This window comes from Triticum urartu, chromosome 7A (assembly GCF_056163025.1).
Source record: "Triticum urartu cultivar PI428250 chromosome 7A, HENAU_Tu73, whole genome shotgun sequence".
Classification (NCBI taxonomy): Eukaryota; Viridiplantae; Streptophyta; class Magnoliopsida; order Poales; family Poaceae; genus Triticum; species Triticum urartu.
This window is the reverse complement of record NC_141879.1, coordinates 208,443,649-208,460,183: the sequence shown is the minus strand read 5'-3', so window position 1 is coordinate 208,460,183 and position 16,535 is coordinate 208,443,649. Positions and strand designations below refer to the sequence as shown.

The 16,535-nt window shown below is 44.8% G+C and overlaps 2 protein-coding genes across 4 annotated transcripts; both read left to right on the top strand.

The window, feature by feature from the left end:
* Positions 1–758: 758 nt before the first annotated feature.
* Positions 759–6,773, top strand: DECOY (decoy). 2 transcript variants are annotated; one of them, XM_048686216.2, is made up of 6 exons: positions 759–1,026; positions 1,132–1,197; positions 2,118–2,192; positions 5,786–5,915; positions 6,075–6,197; positions 6,348–6,773. In XM_048686216.2, the coding sequence occupies exons 1-6, from the start codon at positions 833–835 to the stop codon at positions 6,498–6,500; spliced, it is 741 nt and encodes a 246-aa protein (XP_048542173.1). In that variant the 5' UTR covers positions 759–832; the 3' UTR covers positions 6,501–6,773. The 2 variants fall into 2 exon arrangements, with proteins under 2 accessions (XP_048542173.1, XP_048542174.1); XM_048686217.2 differs by having other exon boundaries at positions 760–1,026; positions 6,351–6,773.
* A 209-nt stretch (positions 6,774–6,982) lies between these two features.
* LOC125521169 (putative membrane protein At3g27390) lies at positions 6,983–11,822 on the top strand. 2 transcript variants are annotated; one of them, XM_048686215.2, is made up of 10 exons: positions 6,983–7,374; positions 7,510–7,618; positions 9,179–9,371; positions 9,667–9,803; positions 9,896–10,184; positions 10,276–10,382; positions 10,540–10,714; positions 10,812–11,007; positions 11,096–11,336; positions 11,436–11,822. In XM_048686215.2, exons 1-10 carry the CDS (start codon positions 7,281–7,283, stop codon positions 11,665–11,667), a joined length of 1,773 nt encoding a protein of 590 aa, XP_048542172.2. In that variant the 5' UTR covers positions 6,983–7,280; the 3' UTR covers positions 11,668–11,822. The 2 variants fall into 2 exon arrangements, with proteins under 2 accessions (XP_048542172.2, XP_087388312.1); XM_087532186.1 differs by having other exon boundaries at positions 10,519–10,714.
* Positions 11,823–16,535: the final 4,713 nt, after the last annotated feature.

Below are 16,535 nucleotides of genomic sequence, written 5' to 3'. Positions count from 1 at the left end.
ACAAAATGGAGTACACTATATTTTAGTACAACACTTTTTTTTGCGACAATTTGAAGTGCCCTAAATACCTAAATCCTAGAAAATGAATATACTTTCATACGAAATCCCTAAAAAAATCTAGTAAATACCATCCCTAAAAAATCTAGTAAATACAGTGTACAATTATTTATTTAATCCACTCTCATCTAATGGGCTTATTTGAGTGATCATTTCTCTTTCTTTTCATGTTTGTTGTTGTTGATGACATTTTCTAGTTGGAGGCAAGGATAAACACTACTACTAGAGACCCCCATGCCACATACAGAAGAAAAGGAGGATGTGGCAATATGCTTACAATGTCTATATGCCAACTATTTTTTTAAAGTAATTTAATCTTTCAATATACATCATGAATACTTAGACAGTTTATAGGGGATTTTTTTAATCTTGGGGTCCGAAATTTAAATTTATTTTTAGGGAAGAGGATTTAGTACTGATTTAAATAACGCCGCCAATAGCATATGCTCTAGCCATGTCAAAGAAAAAAACCATACTCTAACATTCTGAGTGATGTATCGCTAAATAAAATCAGTGTAATAATATATCCCGCAAAAAAAGATTCAGTGTAATAATATAGCTTCACTATAGCGGATTTGAAGAGTTGTGCCCCTTGGATGGAATTAATCAGGCGTGTACCAAATCAAATGCGAAATGATGCGGCCCGTGGAGGAGAGCCCAAGGCCGGCCCACGAGCCGGGTTTAAGCAGGGTTCTTCACTGGCTCCTTCCTCCCACCCCTTCTTGCGGCGCGACCCGAACCCCGACCCCAACGCCCCCACCTCCCATCCCACACGATGCTGCCGCGATCGCCGGCGAGCCTCCACCTCAGGTCGCTCCGGTGGCCGCGAGGCTTCAGCTCCTCCTCGGCCCCAGCGGCGGCCGCGAAGGAAGGGGCCGACGGGAAGATCGTGGCGTCGGTGGTGTTCGAGCGCCTACCCGTCGTCATCCCCAAGATCCACCCCGTCGTCTACGCCTTCCAAGAATTCTCGTACTCCAGATCCGCCAGTCCCTCCTCTAGTTTTGCAGCGTCTGCTGTTTTCTCGTTGGGCTGATGTCGTCCTCCGTGCGGGATTTGGTTTTTTCCCCTTGCTAGGTTCCGGTGGAGGCAACAGTACAGGCGGCAGTACCCCGACGATGTCCTAGGCAAGGCGGACGCGAGGTGACATTTCGCCCTTGCGCTTTGCGATTTCTTTGTGCGTGTTTATTGTTGCGTCGGCCATTTCTCGCTTATGGATTTGAAGTGTAGATATAATGGGTTAAATGCATTATTGGGTATGAGTAGCATATTTTATTTGATGTGCCTGTGGCTGTGGACAGTTTACGATTTGTGTATCCTGGTACAAGAGTCTTGTATCATTGGAAATTTCAAGGAGAGGGGAATAATTATTCTTGTTTCGTGTGCAAAAGGAACAACACGGGTTATGCGTCTTTTACAATTAGTATTTACAACTACAAGGTGAACATGGGGAGCAATTGGAAGTTGATAAGTGGAGTAGTTTGTACAAGCAATGCCAATAGTTGTGATTTCTTAATGAGTTAACAATGCTTGACCCAAAACTGGCAAAAAAACACTCCCTCTGTCTCATATTAATTGACGCTCAAACGGATGTATCTAGCACTGAAATACGTCTGGATACATCCGTTTGAGCGTCAATTACAATGGGGCGGATGAAGTAGATAGAATCCCACGTGTTAACCTAGGATTATATGCCTTGAATCAGTTAGCAGCCTGCCAATGGTCAAGTTAGAGCCATGAAATGGAACTTTGCACACAAATGGAACACTCTGGCTGTTCACATAGATCTGTGATGGTTCTTAAAAGTAGCAACAGTAAAGGATTTGGGTCCCATTCCATGCTAATGAAGCATGATTTTGGCAGAATCCCCATGATCAGAAATTGTACCTACTGTCAAAGTTATCTGCTCCATAACATAGATTATGCATGACACAAACACAATAGGCTTTTGTGAATATACAACAACTTCAATGCGGCAGTGGAATATGTGCAGACAGGCTTTGATTCAATTCTTTTCTTTTCAGTTGCCATTATGTAGTACATGAAATTGTTTATGTGTGCAGGGGCAAGGGTGATTATCAGATAGACTATGTGCCTGCTCCAAGAATCACAGAAGCCGACAAAGCAAATGACAGGAAGTAAGTTTCCAACTTCCATTCCTGTCACTTCATTTCATAACTTAGCTTGCTTGGGTGCAACTTTCTTGTGGTTATTGTCAATGTCAGTTACATTCTTGTTATGCAAGCATGTGCTATATTGCACACTGTACTGAACGTTTCTAATCATAGATATGTATGTGATTTAGTACATATCATTAATGCTTAGTATGTTTTGCCCTTCGAGCATGCACTGTATTCTAAGGTTGTAGCTCCAGATTCTCATTCTCTGCACCTTCTATACCCTTACCAGGTTCTCTTTGCTTATTTCTTTTGTTTCTCACCTTAAGCCTAATGAACTATTTGTTCTAAAGGCCGAAACTACAGTATCATGTTAGTGATATTCTCTTATCATCATTTTCTTTTTTGGCTACTGATAGTGTTCCACGCCTTACCTGCATGGATGCTTGAGCCTATGTGACCCTGTATCGGCTACCATTGCATGTACTTTCCTGGGGTACAAATACATCCACATGACCCTATTTCTCTCCATTTCTTACTCTCCTCAGTTGCATGAATGCGCATTCATGTATCTGTAACTCCTAAAGTAACACAAATAACGCGTGCCCGGTTATGATCTCTTACTCTCCTCAGTTGCATGAATGGACATTCATTTTGACTTGCATGTTATCAGAGCTGATTTCAGCTTAATTGTCATTCTCTTCACCACCCTTCTTTCTCTCCCCATCCCATTCTATTTATGCTATCAATGTTGCTAGCATCAAAAAACATGTACCCATCTCCTGTGATCTCTGAGCTTCCAACTAATTTTACTGGTGCTAGTTTTCTTAGTTGCGCTGCAAATATGCTCCCAGGGATAATGTCCTAGGCACTTTTGCACTTTTGCCAATATCAATTGGGCGTGCCCAGTGCTGAAAGCTCTCATACAATGTGGGGTCTGGGGAAGGGAATTTCTAGACAGCCTTACCCTTGCATGATAATTCTGCAAGAAGGCTGGTTCGAATCCAGGACCTCCAGGTCACAAGTGGAGATGCTGTACCACTGCGCCAGGCCCGCCCTTCGCCAATATATTAAATGGCAAAAGTATAATAATTGCATCGTCCTTTGTTGGCCACTTGGCTCGATCTCTGCCTATATCTTTCACGTAATGTAAAGCTTGATATGATAGCCATTAGTCCATTAGCCAAGAAAATGTGCATAACATTATATTTTTCAAGACAGCAATAAGAGGTACACTATAAATCTTGAGGCTGAGTGATAAGATAGGGAGTGTGGAAGATCTGCAACGCGAATCACTATTGTATTAACTATATATATGTACAAGTACAGGGGTATACAAAACTTACAAATGAAGCTAACAACTAAACCTATTCTAATGCATGACAATTGTGAAGGGGAGTGCAGCAAGCCATGTCACCTAGCATGCCTGTGATACATGCTACGTATGAACATGTCCGTGCCTAGACACACAAGTGAAGGTAGCACGTAGACCTATCCTAATGCATGACATGGAGGGAAGTGCAGCAAGCCAAGTCATCCAACACGCATGTGACGTATGTAGTGTATGAACATGGCCATGCACTGTTCATGGGTTGTCTGCGTCACATGCACGCTGTGACTCACCTCCATAACCTTTGTGAATTAGGATAGATCTAGGTGAGCTTCACTTGTAAGTTTAGTATATAACCCACCACTTCATTGTAGCTAAATGTCCTGGTCAACCTAGCTGTATCTACGCCTATGATGGATTAAGGTACTTGTGCTATTCAGAAAATATTCAAACACTTCACAGGCATTAGTAGATGTATATGTAAGAGTACATGCAAAAGCTATGCAAATTGACCTGTACATTGTTTTGTACAAAGTAGACAAAAATTGCTGCTACATTGAAAACTTTTTTCCTTTTTACAGCACTGTACAAGTCAGTTTGTACAATTTTTTGCATGTATCTTTACATTTATATGGACTACTACTGTGAATTGTTCTGAATATTACAAGTACTTTGATCATCATAGGCTTAGATACACCTGTGTACCAGATTCCCTTTGATTTTAGCCAAATGTCCTGGTCAATCTAGGTGTGTCTACAGTTCTACACCTATGATGGGATGAAGGCATATTAAAAGACAGGAAAAATAAGCTTTTTTTAAAGAGTGCCACCATCCTATCCTTCTTGGGTGTCCAGATTCAAAGAGGTGTTTTCTCTGCTGGCACATCGGGTTAAACCTGGCCTAGAGGATTGTTGCTATTGTTTCCTCTATAGCCTAGGCCTAAAGCTTTGGGATTTCACCCCCCCCCCCCCTCCCCTCTCCTTTTCTTATTATGTAAAGTGTGCTTTGGTTTGTTGGCCTTTAATATATGTCAGTAGGAGTATGGGATAGTAAATCATGGTGATACAGCATTGTCAGGCCAAATCAGCTTTGATGCACTGTTCACCATCACTATATATGCTTATGAATAACTCGGTGATTAGTCTGACAATTCTTCCTACACACTTAGCTAGTCTTCCCTTCTTAGAAGGCTGGAAGTTTCAGGGGTGATCCCACAGATTTTGTTTCTGCCAATGCCACAGGCTGTCGGCCTTCCCAAGCTTCATCGAGTTGTACTCACTTTCATGTGACATGTTCCTTGAGTAAAGCACCTTGATGAAGGTTGGCAATGCCGGCTGCTTGGCTAGCACCATTTTACTTGTGGCAATGTGTCCTTGGATGTGAGTGTGCCAATGTAACTCATCCTTGTTGCTGTGAGAGTAGTTCTCCTTAATTGTTTTGACAGACACATCAATATTCGTATTATATCCGAGATCTCAACGGAGACCAAGGTAGCCAAGAAAGGATTATTTGGTCATATTGTTGCCATTTGGATTTGGGTAAGATGGGCAAGTGTCTTTGGCATGAGGCTTGAAGCATGTTTACCAAGCGTAACTAAGAAAAGCTGGTGATGGAGTGGGAGTGGTATAGTCGGCCTTTGCCCATAGTTGAGAAAACAGGAAAGCTGGAATCTACTCTGATCCCATGAAAGCCAAAGCTGAACACAACACACATTTTCCCCATTAATCTGATATATGCATTCATGCATTGAGGATTACGCGTATGTATTTGTTACATAGGTGAATATGTGGGATATGAGACTGTTGTGTGTCCACACAAGCTCAGGCCTCCACACCCATGCAGTTAAGAGTGTGTAGAGTATCACTAATATCTCTCCTTGATTGAAGTGGAACTTGGGCCACATGTTCAGACTGGAATCAGAGTACTTATGTCTAAGATGTCAGCAAACTGTGACCTTTCAATGGGCTCAACTCCACCCATTGCTGTTCTTTCTGCTGTGCAAACCGATACTATCCTGTCCATATCACCAGCAGTTACAAAGATATGCACGCTCGTCATAATTTTATCTTTAGTATTCCTGGACAACTCTTTGGTGTTCTACTCATTCCTAGCCCGAAGATGGTAGATATACCTCATACAGCAGCATCTTATTTGATATTGTGTGTTACCTGCAAAACACTCGTCATGTCCTGAAACTCTTTTTGATATTGTGAACTAACTTTCATGATAATGCTGCTCTGTGAGTATAACACTGTAAACTTATGCTATCCAATGTTTTCTGTAGGTCACTACAACGAGCTCTGGATAATAAGCTATATCTTCTCCTGTATGGCAAAACTTTTGGGGCTCCTGATGGCAAACCTGTTTGGCATTTCCCAGAAAAAGTGTACGAAAATGAAGACTCTTTGCGTTTGGTATGCACTTCCGGAAAAAGGCTTCAAATTTTTATTAGATGATCCGTGCTGTAGTTCACTTCCAGTTTATTTGCTTATATTATTTGACAGGTTTCTGGTAGTTTAAAATTGTAGTTTCATAGTACCATGTTCATTCATATTTTGTGTGTTTGATTTCAGTGTGCCGAGTCAGCCCTAAAATCTGTTCTCGGCGGACTTGACAATACATATTTTGTTGGCAACGCTCCAATGGCTCACATGGTAACTGAACAAAAAGAGGATTCCAGTGTTTCACCATTCAAGGTATTTCTTGGTTCACCATTTTTTTTCTTCTAGTACTAGAATACGCATAGGACTTAAAAGAAGACTTGTTTGCATTTTGTCAAGCAATCGACATATTAGTTTTGACGCAGTGTCACCCGATGGTCTCTTAATCCTGTTATATGCATCTAGCAGCGGTTCTTCTTCAAGTCGCAAGTGATCGGCACCACGCATTTGGACATCAGGAGGTGCGAAGACCACGCGTGGGTGACCAAAGCTGAGTTGCTGGAATATTTTCCGGAGCACAAGGATCTCTTGAATAAGATGATCATTCACGTAAGATAGATAGCTCTAATCTGTCGAGGGCGGCGACGAAGCCGAGGCCATCTGAACATGGAGCGCTGCTTGACCTGTGTACCGGTTTCCAGCCACCATCTGGGCCGCCAGCGTTTGTCGAAAGAACGAAACCCCAGAATTTGTTGTTGGCATTTTTAGACTAAAAAAATGCACGCTAGCTTAAGCTTTACTACAGGCTCTTCCCCCGTCACATGCTATACCTGTTATTTTTTTGTGGGGAAATAATTGATGGGGTGCCTGTCTGCTGTCCCTATTTCCTGACGTTTTGTGGCCGGCCAACTTACCCAACGCAAAGGCGCTTGAATTGAAGTGTAATGTCTATTTTCAAATTTCCGCAGTTCTGAAACCCCAGAATTGGACGTGTATTGTTTGACTTTGACCTATCTTCATTTCTATCTTCACAACATGGACCAAGAAGAGACAAAGGAAGACAATCTTGTTGATGCGTGTGGCTCCAAAGTGGCACAAGTCGTAGGAATTTTCCGTTGTGCGTTGAAACTCTTGAGATCTGCTGCAGGGAAACAGGTGTGGTCGCCATGGCCCTTCGAGTAAAATATTGTGCGTGCGCTGGAGAGCGCCCCATGCAGAGCAGCACGTGTCGCGCCACGGCAGCTCTACAGCACGCCGCTCGGGACTCTCACCTGCCGACAGGGACCCTCCGGCGTCTTCCTTTTCCTTCTCCTTCCCTTTGTCTGGGTTTCAAGCTCTCTGTTTCGTTCTCGTCAGGCTCAGGGCAGGAGGAAGCAACAGGTTGGCCGCCGCTGATCCATGAACGTCCCGGTGGGCTTCCTCGCCAAGCTCTGGAGCCTCGCATCATTCCTGCCATTCTTCGTCCTCCTCCTGCTGCTCGGCTCCGCCAAAGGTAACCTGCCATCCCCGCCTCTCCCTCGACTCCAATGCCGGAGACCGCTATTGCTGCCCAAAGCATGGAGTATTTTGTGTTCATGGTACCCAGCTTGATGATGGCTGAGAAAGTGTGCGTGTTGCCTTTTTGCAGCTCTTCTGATCGGCCCGGTCGCCGCGGCCATCGTTTTCCTCGGCGATTCAGCCGTCATCGTCGGCCTGTGGCCTGCACACTTCGTCTGGACCTACTGCTGCGTGCTAGCGTATGCCGACTTACTTTCCCCACATTTTTCATTCGGGTTTTTATTTTTTGCAGTTCGGTTACCTCCCTGCATCATGATGAACCATGTGTAAGGTAGTGAAATAAACTGAGGCCCAGTTCTTTTGGCCGATTCTCCCAGAGTCTTGAGAATCGACCCTTCATCCAGCTTTTCCTAGAATCTTGTACCCATATTTTTTTACAATCTGGGCCTGAAGATGATGCAGTGGCAAGCTGTGGTGTAGCAGCATGCAACGTTTCGTTTTTCTCTAGACAACGTGGACCGCCTAATTAATCCAGGCCATTAGTTCCTGGAGCACATGGGTGGGGGTGTGGCGCATGTGCTTCGAGTGTGTCTTCATCCTCCTCTGCCCTCCTAAGATTTATGTCTCCTTAAGTGCTCATCGTTTTTGTCCTTCCCCTTCAATGCTTGTACAGGATATCCGTGGAGACGGGCTCATCAGTACCTGTTCCCAATGGAGCTCCTTCTTAGTCGACCGCGGCCACGAAGAGGACACCGATTGTGAGCACGGCGCTCAACTCCATCATGCTGCAATCCCTTGCGAGGTGCTGGAATCCTCTCATCAAAGGTGTGCTCGCTTGTATCGGCAAGGAGGATCTGTGCAAGTTAAAAGTGTTAGGAACAACAACCGCATTTTCCCCATGGCTCTCATTAGGATAGATCCAACCAACAGCCGCAATTCTAGGAAAGTAGCCAAAGCTATAGGGCACCCCCCATGTCCATCATCATGGTTCTTGGATCTATCCTAAAAATGGGAACCATGCAGAAAATGCGGTTGTTGTTCCCTAGCACTTTTAACTTGAACAGATCCTCCATGCCGGTACCAACAAACGCACCTTTGATGACAAAGAGGATTCCAGTACCCCGCAAGTGCAGCATGATGGAGTTGAAGTAACGCCGTGTTCACAACTGGTGTCCTCTTCATGGAAGAAGGAGCTCCATTGCGAGCAGGTACTGGCGAGTACGCCTTTGATCGCCCACGGCCCATCTCCACGGATGTCCTGTACAAGCATTGAAGGGGAAGGGAAATCGATGAGCACTTGAGGAAACTAAATCTTAGGAGGAGAAGAAGAGGATGAACACATGAGTAGCACATACCTTGCTCCCACACTATCCCTTCCCCTTCCGGCCCCAGGCCTCGCTGCGCTGTTTTGGTGTGTGGCTGCAGCGCTTGGTCCAGACCGGGCATTTTATACACGTGCCACAACCCGATGTGCTCGGTTCAGGAATTAATGGCCTGGATTAGGCTGAAACCGTTTTGTATTGTTCATCGCATATGGGCACCCAGGCGGTCTATGTTTTCTAGAGAAAACCGTTACATGCTGCTATGCCACACTTTGCCACTACATCTTCAGTTTTTTTCATCATGCCACCCCCCCCCCCCCCCCCCCCCCCACACACACACACACATTTTTCTCTTTAATGCCTGCACGCCTAAACAAATTTAAATTCCTAAACGAGTTAAAATTTTCTGGATAAGTTTGAGTGAAACGTTGTGTTGGTCGTATGTGACCAAACTATTCTGCAAACTCTGGTTTGCAGCACGAAGCGAATTGGGCCGGTTCTGAAGATCCTTGCCGTGGTATTCCTGCCACTGCCATTGCTCCTATTGCCGGTGCTTGGCATTGTAGGGAGCCTTCTGGTTGGTATCGGTTATGGAGTTTTCACTCCCCTCATGGCGACTTTTGAGGCTGTTGGCGAGGGCGTCGCGGACAAGCTCTCTCATTGCTTTTTGGTACGTACATGCTGCTGAAACTTGGAGTGCGTATTTGGTTAAGTTTTCTGGATGTACTCCCCCGACTCCAAAAAGAGGACACACGTTTTTCGAGATTTAATTTTGACCATCAACGTTATACCAGTGGACACAAATTTGATGGTATAATTTTTGTAGCACAAACCCACATTTTATTGGTTAAATTCATGGCCAAATTTTGAATTTTGAAAAGTGTGTGTGCCTTCTTTTTGGAGTCTGAGGGGGTACTACAAATCAAAATAATGCGTCCAATTAACGGAGTAATGCTATGTCACAGGATGGTACTGCTAGCACAATAAGGGGAGCTTGTATGGTGGTGCGTGATGTTACCGACTTCTGCTTCCACTCATACTTCTCCTTCATGGACGAGCTTTCCGAGAAAATGGGGGATGACGAAGCACCTATTGACATCAAGTATATAACATGTTACATATTCATGTCGTCAAAATGGAGAATCAGACCCTAATTATGCACTCACCTCATTATGCTTGTTTCTACGATTGAAGGTTGTCTTATCTACCGCGGAGCTTCCTCGTTGCGCTGGTTGCCGTTCCTCTGGATGTATTGATGATTACTGGGGTGGCATTGTGGAAAAGCCCCTGCATGTTGTTGAAAGGATGGCAAAGACTCTGCGAGGATCTAGTTGGGAGGGAAGGGCCTTTTCTAGAGACTGTTTGTGTCCCTTTCGCTGGTTTGGCCATTATATTGTGGCCGCTTGCTGTCGTTGCAGGAGTGATTGCATCATTCCTTAGCAGCTTCTTCTTTGGCCTCCATGCTGGATTGGTTGCTTATCAGGTCGTTTATTGTTTCTTCCAATAGAAAATAATGGTGAGTCTCTTTCGACTCACTTGAACCACTACTTATACATGTCTGTAATCGTGTGCAGGAGGCTTCATTTCAAATGGGGCTATCATACATGATCTCTGCAGTAGCATTGTATGATGAATACACAAATGATCTTCTTTATTTGAGAGAAGGTTCTTGTTTGCCAAGGTGTGATTTAGCAGTTATTTTTACTGCGATTATGGCTTCATATGCTAGAAGTCTGTTAGTACTTATTTGCATGACCTTTTTCTATGCATAGCAATATTTTTAGAAGATCATGCATAGCAATTATTTTACTTGGCAGTAAACTAGTTCCAATAGACAGGCCCAAGTACCGGAAAGCGGGTTCTGCGAAGTATGAGATCGGCCGCGACAAAGATGAGCACAACGTTACAGCTGCATCTGCAGAGAAGCAACATCAAGGCCAGCGTAAGCATAGGAGGGTTCTACACCGGTCAAAGACATTCATGGAAACTATCCAACGACTAAGACCCATTCAAGTACATGAACATTTCGTCGTCTTCAATGATCTATACGATTATATCTCTGCTCTAACAGCTAAGATTAACCATTCTCTCGACGACTGAACTTGCACAGATATGGGATTGGCTCTTCCGATCTTGCGAGATAAATGGGAGGATATTGCTGAGCGAGGGACTGATAAGTTCTGAAGATATAGAGGAATTTATAACCAAAGGAAAGGGAAAGAAGCTGAGCATAAAACTACCTGCCTGGTGCATCCTTCACTGTCTGATACGATCCGCGAAACACGACACGCACGGTTTGCTCATATGTATGCATGATCCCCCGGCAGCCTTAGCATAACATTAAGCAATTTAAAACTTCATGGTTCATGGTTACCATTTCCTTGTTGGTTGCAGCTGATGACGTTGAGGTGACCAACTTCAATTGGCCAAAGGACAAGGTGTTCGACTGGATGCTTGGACCGCTGCTGGTTCTGAAGGAGCAGATGAAGAAACTGGAGCTCACCGAAGACGAGGAGCTGTGCTTGCAGAAGCTCATCATGACGAACGCGAACGAAAAACCGTCGGATTGGGAGGACTGCGGTTTCCCGTCAAGCGACGGCGTGAAGAGAGCTCAGCTACAGGCGATCATCAGAAGGTGTCTTTTTCTATACACCCTTCCAACTTTGCCACAGTCAACTCCCAAATATAAATTTGAAACAGCTACAGAATCAGTAACATATTCATCAATCAACAGGTTGCAAGGGATCGTGGCCAATATGTCCCGGATACCGAGCTTCAGGAGACGGTTCATGAGCCTGGCCAGGGCACTGTACCTGGAGGCGATCGACGCGGGCACCATCGACGGGTCGCGGAAGGTGGAGCGCAAGGTTAAGGCTGACATCGCCTCCGAGGAACTTCAGAGCAGAGATGTCGGAGATACGAAGGGTTCATCGAATGGGACGTCTGTGGACGTTGACATGGTCTGATGATGTTGTGCTGTGCAAACATATTTTTTGCAGAACTCTCTACCTGCTGCGATGTGCATTAGTTGTTTTATTAGACGTTGGTACACGGATCACGCAACGCGTGAACACGATGGATGGCTGTGCCTGCTGGGCTCAGATTGCCCTGTTTCTTTTTATTTTGTCTGCGGGTTCGGGGTAGAAATGGTGAAAGCTGAGAGCGAGTGAATGTGCCTTCGCCGTTGGGTAACCAAGCGAGGTTTGTTTCATTTTGATATGGGCTCCCTATGTCTGTTTTTTTTTAGTATACGTTTTTTATGGTAATATGTATCTCATTTATATCATAAGAATTACTCCCTTCATTCCTTTATATAAGATGTATTTGTATATTTAAAAGTCAAACGAGTACATGATCGATCAAGTTTTTAGAAAAATATATCAATATCCACAATACGAAATTTAGATTATTTGATCCATTAGGAAAAGTAGTTACATATTTTATCTACTAGGTATTGCAGATGTTGTTATTTTATTCTATAACATTGGTCAAACTTTGAAATGGTTGACTTGCATGAAAACCAATACACCTTATATTCTGAAACAGAGAGTATAATACAAGACCGTTTCTTTTTATCTGCATATAAGATTTGATCAAAGTCAAACTTTTTGAACTTTGACTAAGTTTATAGAAAAAATATCAAATTCACAATATGAAATCAATATTGTTAGATGCATCATGAAATTAATTTTCATATCATATAGATTTAGTATTGTAGATGTTGATATTTTTTCCTACAAAATTAGTCAAACTTTATAAAGTTTGACTTTGACCAAATCTAATATGCAGACTAAAAAGAAACGGAGGGAGTAGAACACTATCCTTTGCACAAAGAAACAACGGCCAAGAAGTAAAATTACAAACAAGACCAAAAAAACCTTGGAACTTGATTTCAACGTCCGTCACCTGCCTCTGGCACCACCATAGAAGCCACAGAAGGAAAAAATGACGGATCACCTTCATATCCAAGCTCGACACGGCTTCATCACTGATATGCTGCTTTGCGAACCTTAAAGATGACTCACCAAAGGCGAAACCATTACTGTTGAATGAATCAGACCGGGACAACACCCCAGACACGCTATCGAACTTCAGATCTAGCACCCCCATATGAGTAAGACGTCGGAGGAGGAAACCATCCCTGCCATCCACGTATCACGAACCCAGCACACGATCACCATCTTTCAGATGCCGCTGATGCATACCATTTGCAACCGCTCATAAACTACCTCCCAAGCTTCGCGCCGGTGCTGGAGCAAACGTCGTCGCAATGGCGGAGCTCGAGGACACAGGTCCACCACGAGGATGTCGCCGCCGTCACACCATCCTTGCTTGAACATACCGGATTCCAAATCCATCCCAAACCATATGACCAATCGCGTCATCAGAGTAGGATCTGAAGAAATTTTATTCAGCGCTGCCATCGCCATCGCCGAAGAAAAGGCGACGAACAGCCTAAAAACTAAGCAACCCCCTAACTGTATGCGCGACTCTGGGGGAGCAAACACTAGTCCCTCGCTGCCATCCCCTTCTCCCTCCCCTCTTCCCTCGTCATCCCCAGAGGCGGCCGCGAGGAAAGCCCATGCGCCGCCGGTGAAGGGGACGACGGGGCGTCTGGTGGTTGTGGCGCGGCTGCCTGGAGGGGCACTAGTGCATGGCGGCGCAAGATCCTCCTCATGTGTCTGTTCCTCCTGGCAGCGTTCCAACAACATCACGGGGGTGGCTGTCTCAACAGGAGGTACGTCCGGTCTTCGACGCAAGGACCTCGGAGCAGCTGCTTCGGACACGGCGGGGGTGGAGCCCCTCTGTCGGGGATGACTGCCAGGAAGTGGCTCCATGCAGCGGTGCATGGGAGCGATAGTGAAGGAAATATGCCCTAGAGGCAATAATAAAGTTATTATTTATTTCTTTATAATCATGATAAATGTTTATTATTCATGCTAGAATTGTATTAACCGGAAACATAATACATGTGTGAATACATAGACAAACAAAGTGTCACTAGTATGCCTCTACTTGACTAGCTCGTTAATCAAAGATGGTTATGTTTCCTAACCATGAACAATGAGTTGTTATTTGATTAACGAGGTCACATCATTAGTTGAATGATCTGATTGACATGACCCATTCCATTAGCTTAGCACCCGATCGTTTAGTATGTTGCTATTGCTTTCTTCATGACTTATACATGTTCCTATAACTATGAGATTATGCAACTCCCGTTTGCCGGAGGAACACTTTGGGTGCTACCAAACGTCACAACGTAACTGGGTGATTATAAAGGAGCATTACAGGTGTCTCCAAAGGTAGATGTTGGGTTGGCGTATTTCGAGATTAGGATTTGTCACTCCGATTGTCGGAGAGGTTTCTCTAGGCCCTCTCGGTAATGCACATCACATAAGCCTTGCAAGCATTGCAACTAATGAGTTAGTTGCGAGATGATGTATTACAGAATGAGTAAAGAGACTTTCCGGTAACGAGATTGAACTAGGTATTGGATACCGACGATCGAATCTCGGGCAAGTAACATACCGATGACAAAGGGAACAACGTATGTTGTTATGCGGTCTGACCGATAAAGATCTTCGTAGAATATGTAGGAGCCAATATGGGCATCCAGGTCCCGCTATTGGTTATTGACCGGAGACGTGTCTCGGTCATTTCTACATTGTTCTCGAACCCGTAGGGTCCGCACGCTTAAGGTTACGATGACAGTTATATTATGAGTTTATGCATTTTGATGTACCGAAGGTTGTTCGGAGTCCCGGATGTGATCACGGACATGACGAGGAGTCTCGAAATGGTCGAGACGTAAAGATTGATATATTGGAAGCCTATGTTTGGATATCGGAAGTGTTCCGGGTGAAATCGGGATTTTACCGGAGTACCAGGAGGTTACCGGAACCCCCCGGAAACCATATGGGCCTAGATGGGCTTTAGTGGAAAGGAGAAAGGGGCAGCCCAAGGTGGCCGCGCGCCTCCCCCCTCCCCCTAGTCCTATTAGGACTAGGAGAGGTGGCCGGCCCCCCTTCTCTCTCTTTCCCCCTCGGGGAATCCTAGTCCAACTAGGATTGGGGGGGAGTCCTACTCCCGGAAGGAGAAGGACTCCTCCTGCGCCCTCCTCCTGGCCGGCGCCCCCCTCCCCCTTGGCTCCTTTATATACTGAGGCAGAGGCACCCCAGAAACACACAAGTTGATCCACGTGATCTATTCCTTAGCCGTGTGCGGTGCCCCCAGCCACCATATTCCTCGATAATACTGTAGCGGAGTTTAGGCGAAGCCCTGCTGCTGTAGTGCATCAAGATCGTCACCACGCCGTCGTGCTGACGGAATTCTTCCCCGACACTTTGCTGGATCGGAGTCCGGGGATCGTCATCGAGCTGAACGTGTGCTCGAACTCGGAGGTGCCGTAGTTTCGGTGCTTGATCGGTTGGATAGCGAAGACGTACGACTACTTCCTCTACGTTGTGTCAACGCTTCCGCAGTCGGTCTGCCTGGGTACGTAGACAGCACTCTCCCCTCTCGTTGCTATGCATCACCATGATCTTGCGTGTGCGTAGGAAATTTTTTGAAATTACTATGAAACCCAACAGTGGCATCAGAGCCTAGGTTATTTATGTTGATGTTATATGCACGAGTAGAACACAAGTGAGTTGTGGGCGATATAAGTCATACTGCCTACCAGCATGTCATACTTTGGTTCGGCGGCATTGTTGGACGAGACGACCCGGACCAACCTTACGCGTACGCTTACGCGAGACCGGTTCCCCCGACGTGCTTTGCACACAGGTGGCTTGCGGACGACTGTCTCTCCAACTTTAGTTGAACCAAGTATGGCTACGCCCGGTCCTTGCGAAGGTTAAAACGGAGTCTATTTGACAAACTATCGTTGTGGTTTTGATGCGTAGGTGAGATTGGTTCTTGCTTAAGCCCGTAGCAGCCACGTAAAACTTGCAACAACAAAGTAGAGGACGTCTAACTTGTTTTTGCAGGGCATGTTGTGATGTGATATGGTCAAGACATGATGCTGAATTTTATTGTATGAGATGATCATGTTTTGTAACCGAGTTATCGGCAACTGGCAGGAGCCTTATGGTTGTCGTTTTATTGTATGCAATGAAATCGCGATGTAATGCTTTACTTTATTACTAAGCGGTAGTGATAGTCGTGGAAGCATAAACTTGGCGAGACGACAACGATGCTATGATGGAGATCAAGGTGTCACGCCGGTGACGATGGTGATCATGACGGTGCTTCGGAGATGGAGATCACAAGCACAAGATGATGATGGCCATATCATATCACTTATATTGATTGCATGTGATGTTTATCCTTTTATGCATCTTATCTTGCTTTGATTGTCGGTAGCATTATAAGATGATCTCTCACTAAATTATCAAGAAGTGTTCTCCCTGAGTATGCACCGTTGCGAAAGTTCTTCGTGCTAAGACACCACGTGATGATCGGGTGTGATATGTTCTACGTTCAAATACAACGGGTGCAAAACAGCTGCACACGCGGAATACTCAGGTTATACTTGACGAGCCAAGCATATACATATATGGCCTCGAAACATGGAGACCGAAAGGTCGAGCGTGAATCATATAGTAGATATGATCAACATAACGATGTTCACCATTGAAAACTACTCCATCTCACGTGATGATCGGTTATGGTTTAGTTGATTTGGATCACGTAATCACTTAGAGGATTAGAGGGATGTCTATCTAAGTGGGAGTTCTTTAATTAATTTGATTAACTAAACTTAAATTTATCATGAAACTTAGTACCTGATTAGTATCTTGCTTGTTTATGTTTGATTGTAGATAGATGG

Bases quoted from the DNA above. Each gene is read 5' to 3' on its own strand.
- DECOY (XM_048686216.2), top strand. From the start codon at position 833: ATGCTGCCGCGATCGCCGGCGAGCCTCCACCTCAGGTCGCTCCGGTGG. The intron at 1,027-1,131 runs GTACTCCAGATC...TCCCCTTGCTAG, and splicing joins TACGCCTTCCAAGAATTCTC to GTTCCGGTGGAGGCAACAGT. The intron at 2,193-5,785 runs GTAAGTTTCCAA...TGTTTTCTGTAG, and splicing joins GACAAAGCAAATGACAGGAA to GTCACTACAACGAGCTCTGG.
- LOC125521169 (XM_087532186.1), top strand. From the start codon at position 7,281: ATGAACGTCCCGGTGGGCTTCCTCGCCAAGCTCTGGAGCCTCGCATCA. The intron at 9,804-9,895 runs GTATATAACATG...CTACGATTGAAG, and splicing joins GAAGCACCTATTGACATCAA to GTTGTCTTATCTACCGCGGA. The intron at 10,383-10,518 runs GTGTGATTTAGC...TTTACTTGGCAG, and splicing joins GAAGGTTCTTGTTTGCCAAG to TAAACTAGTTCCAATAGACA.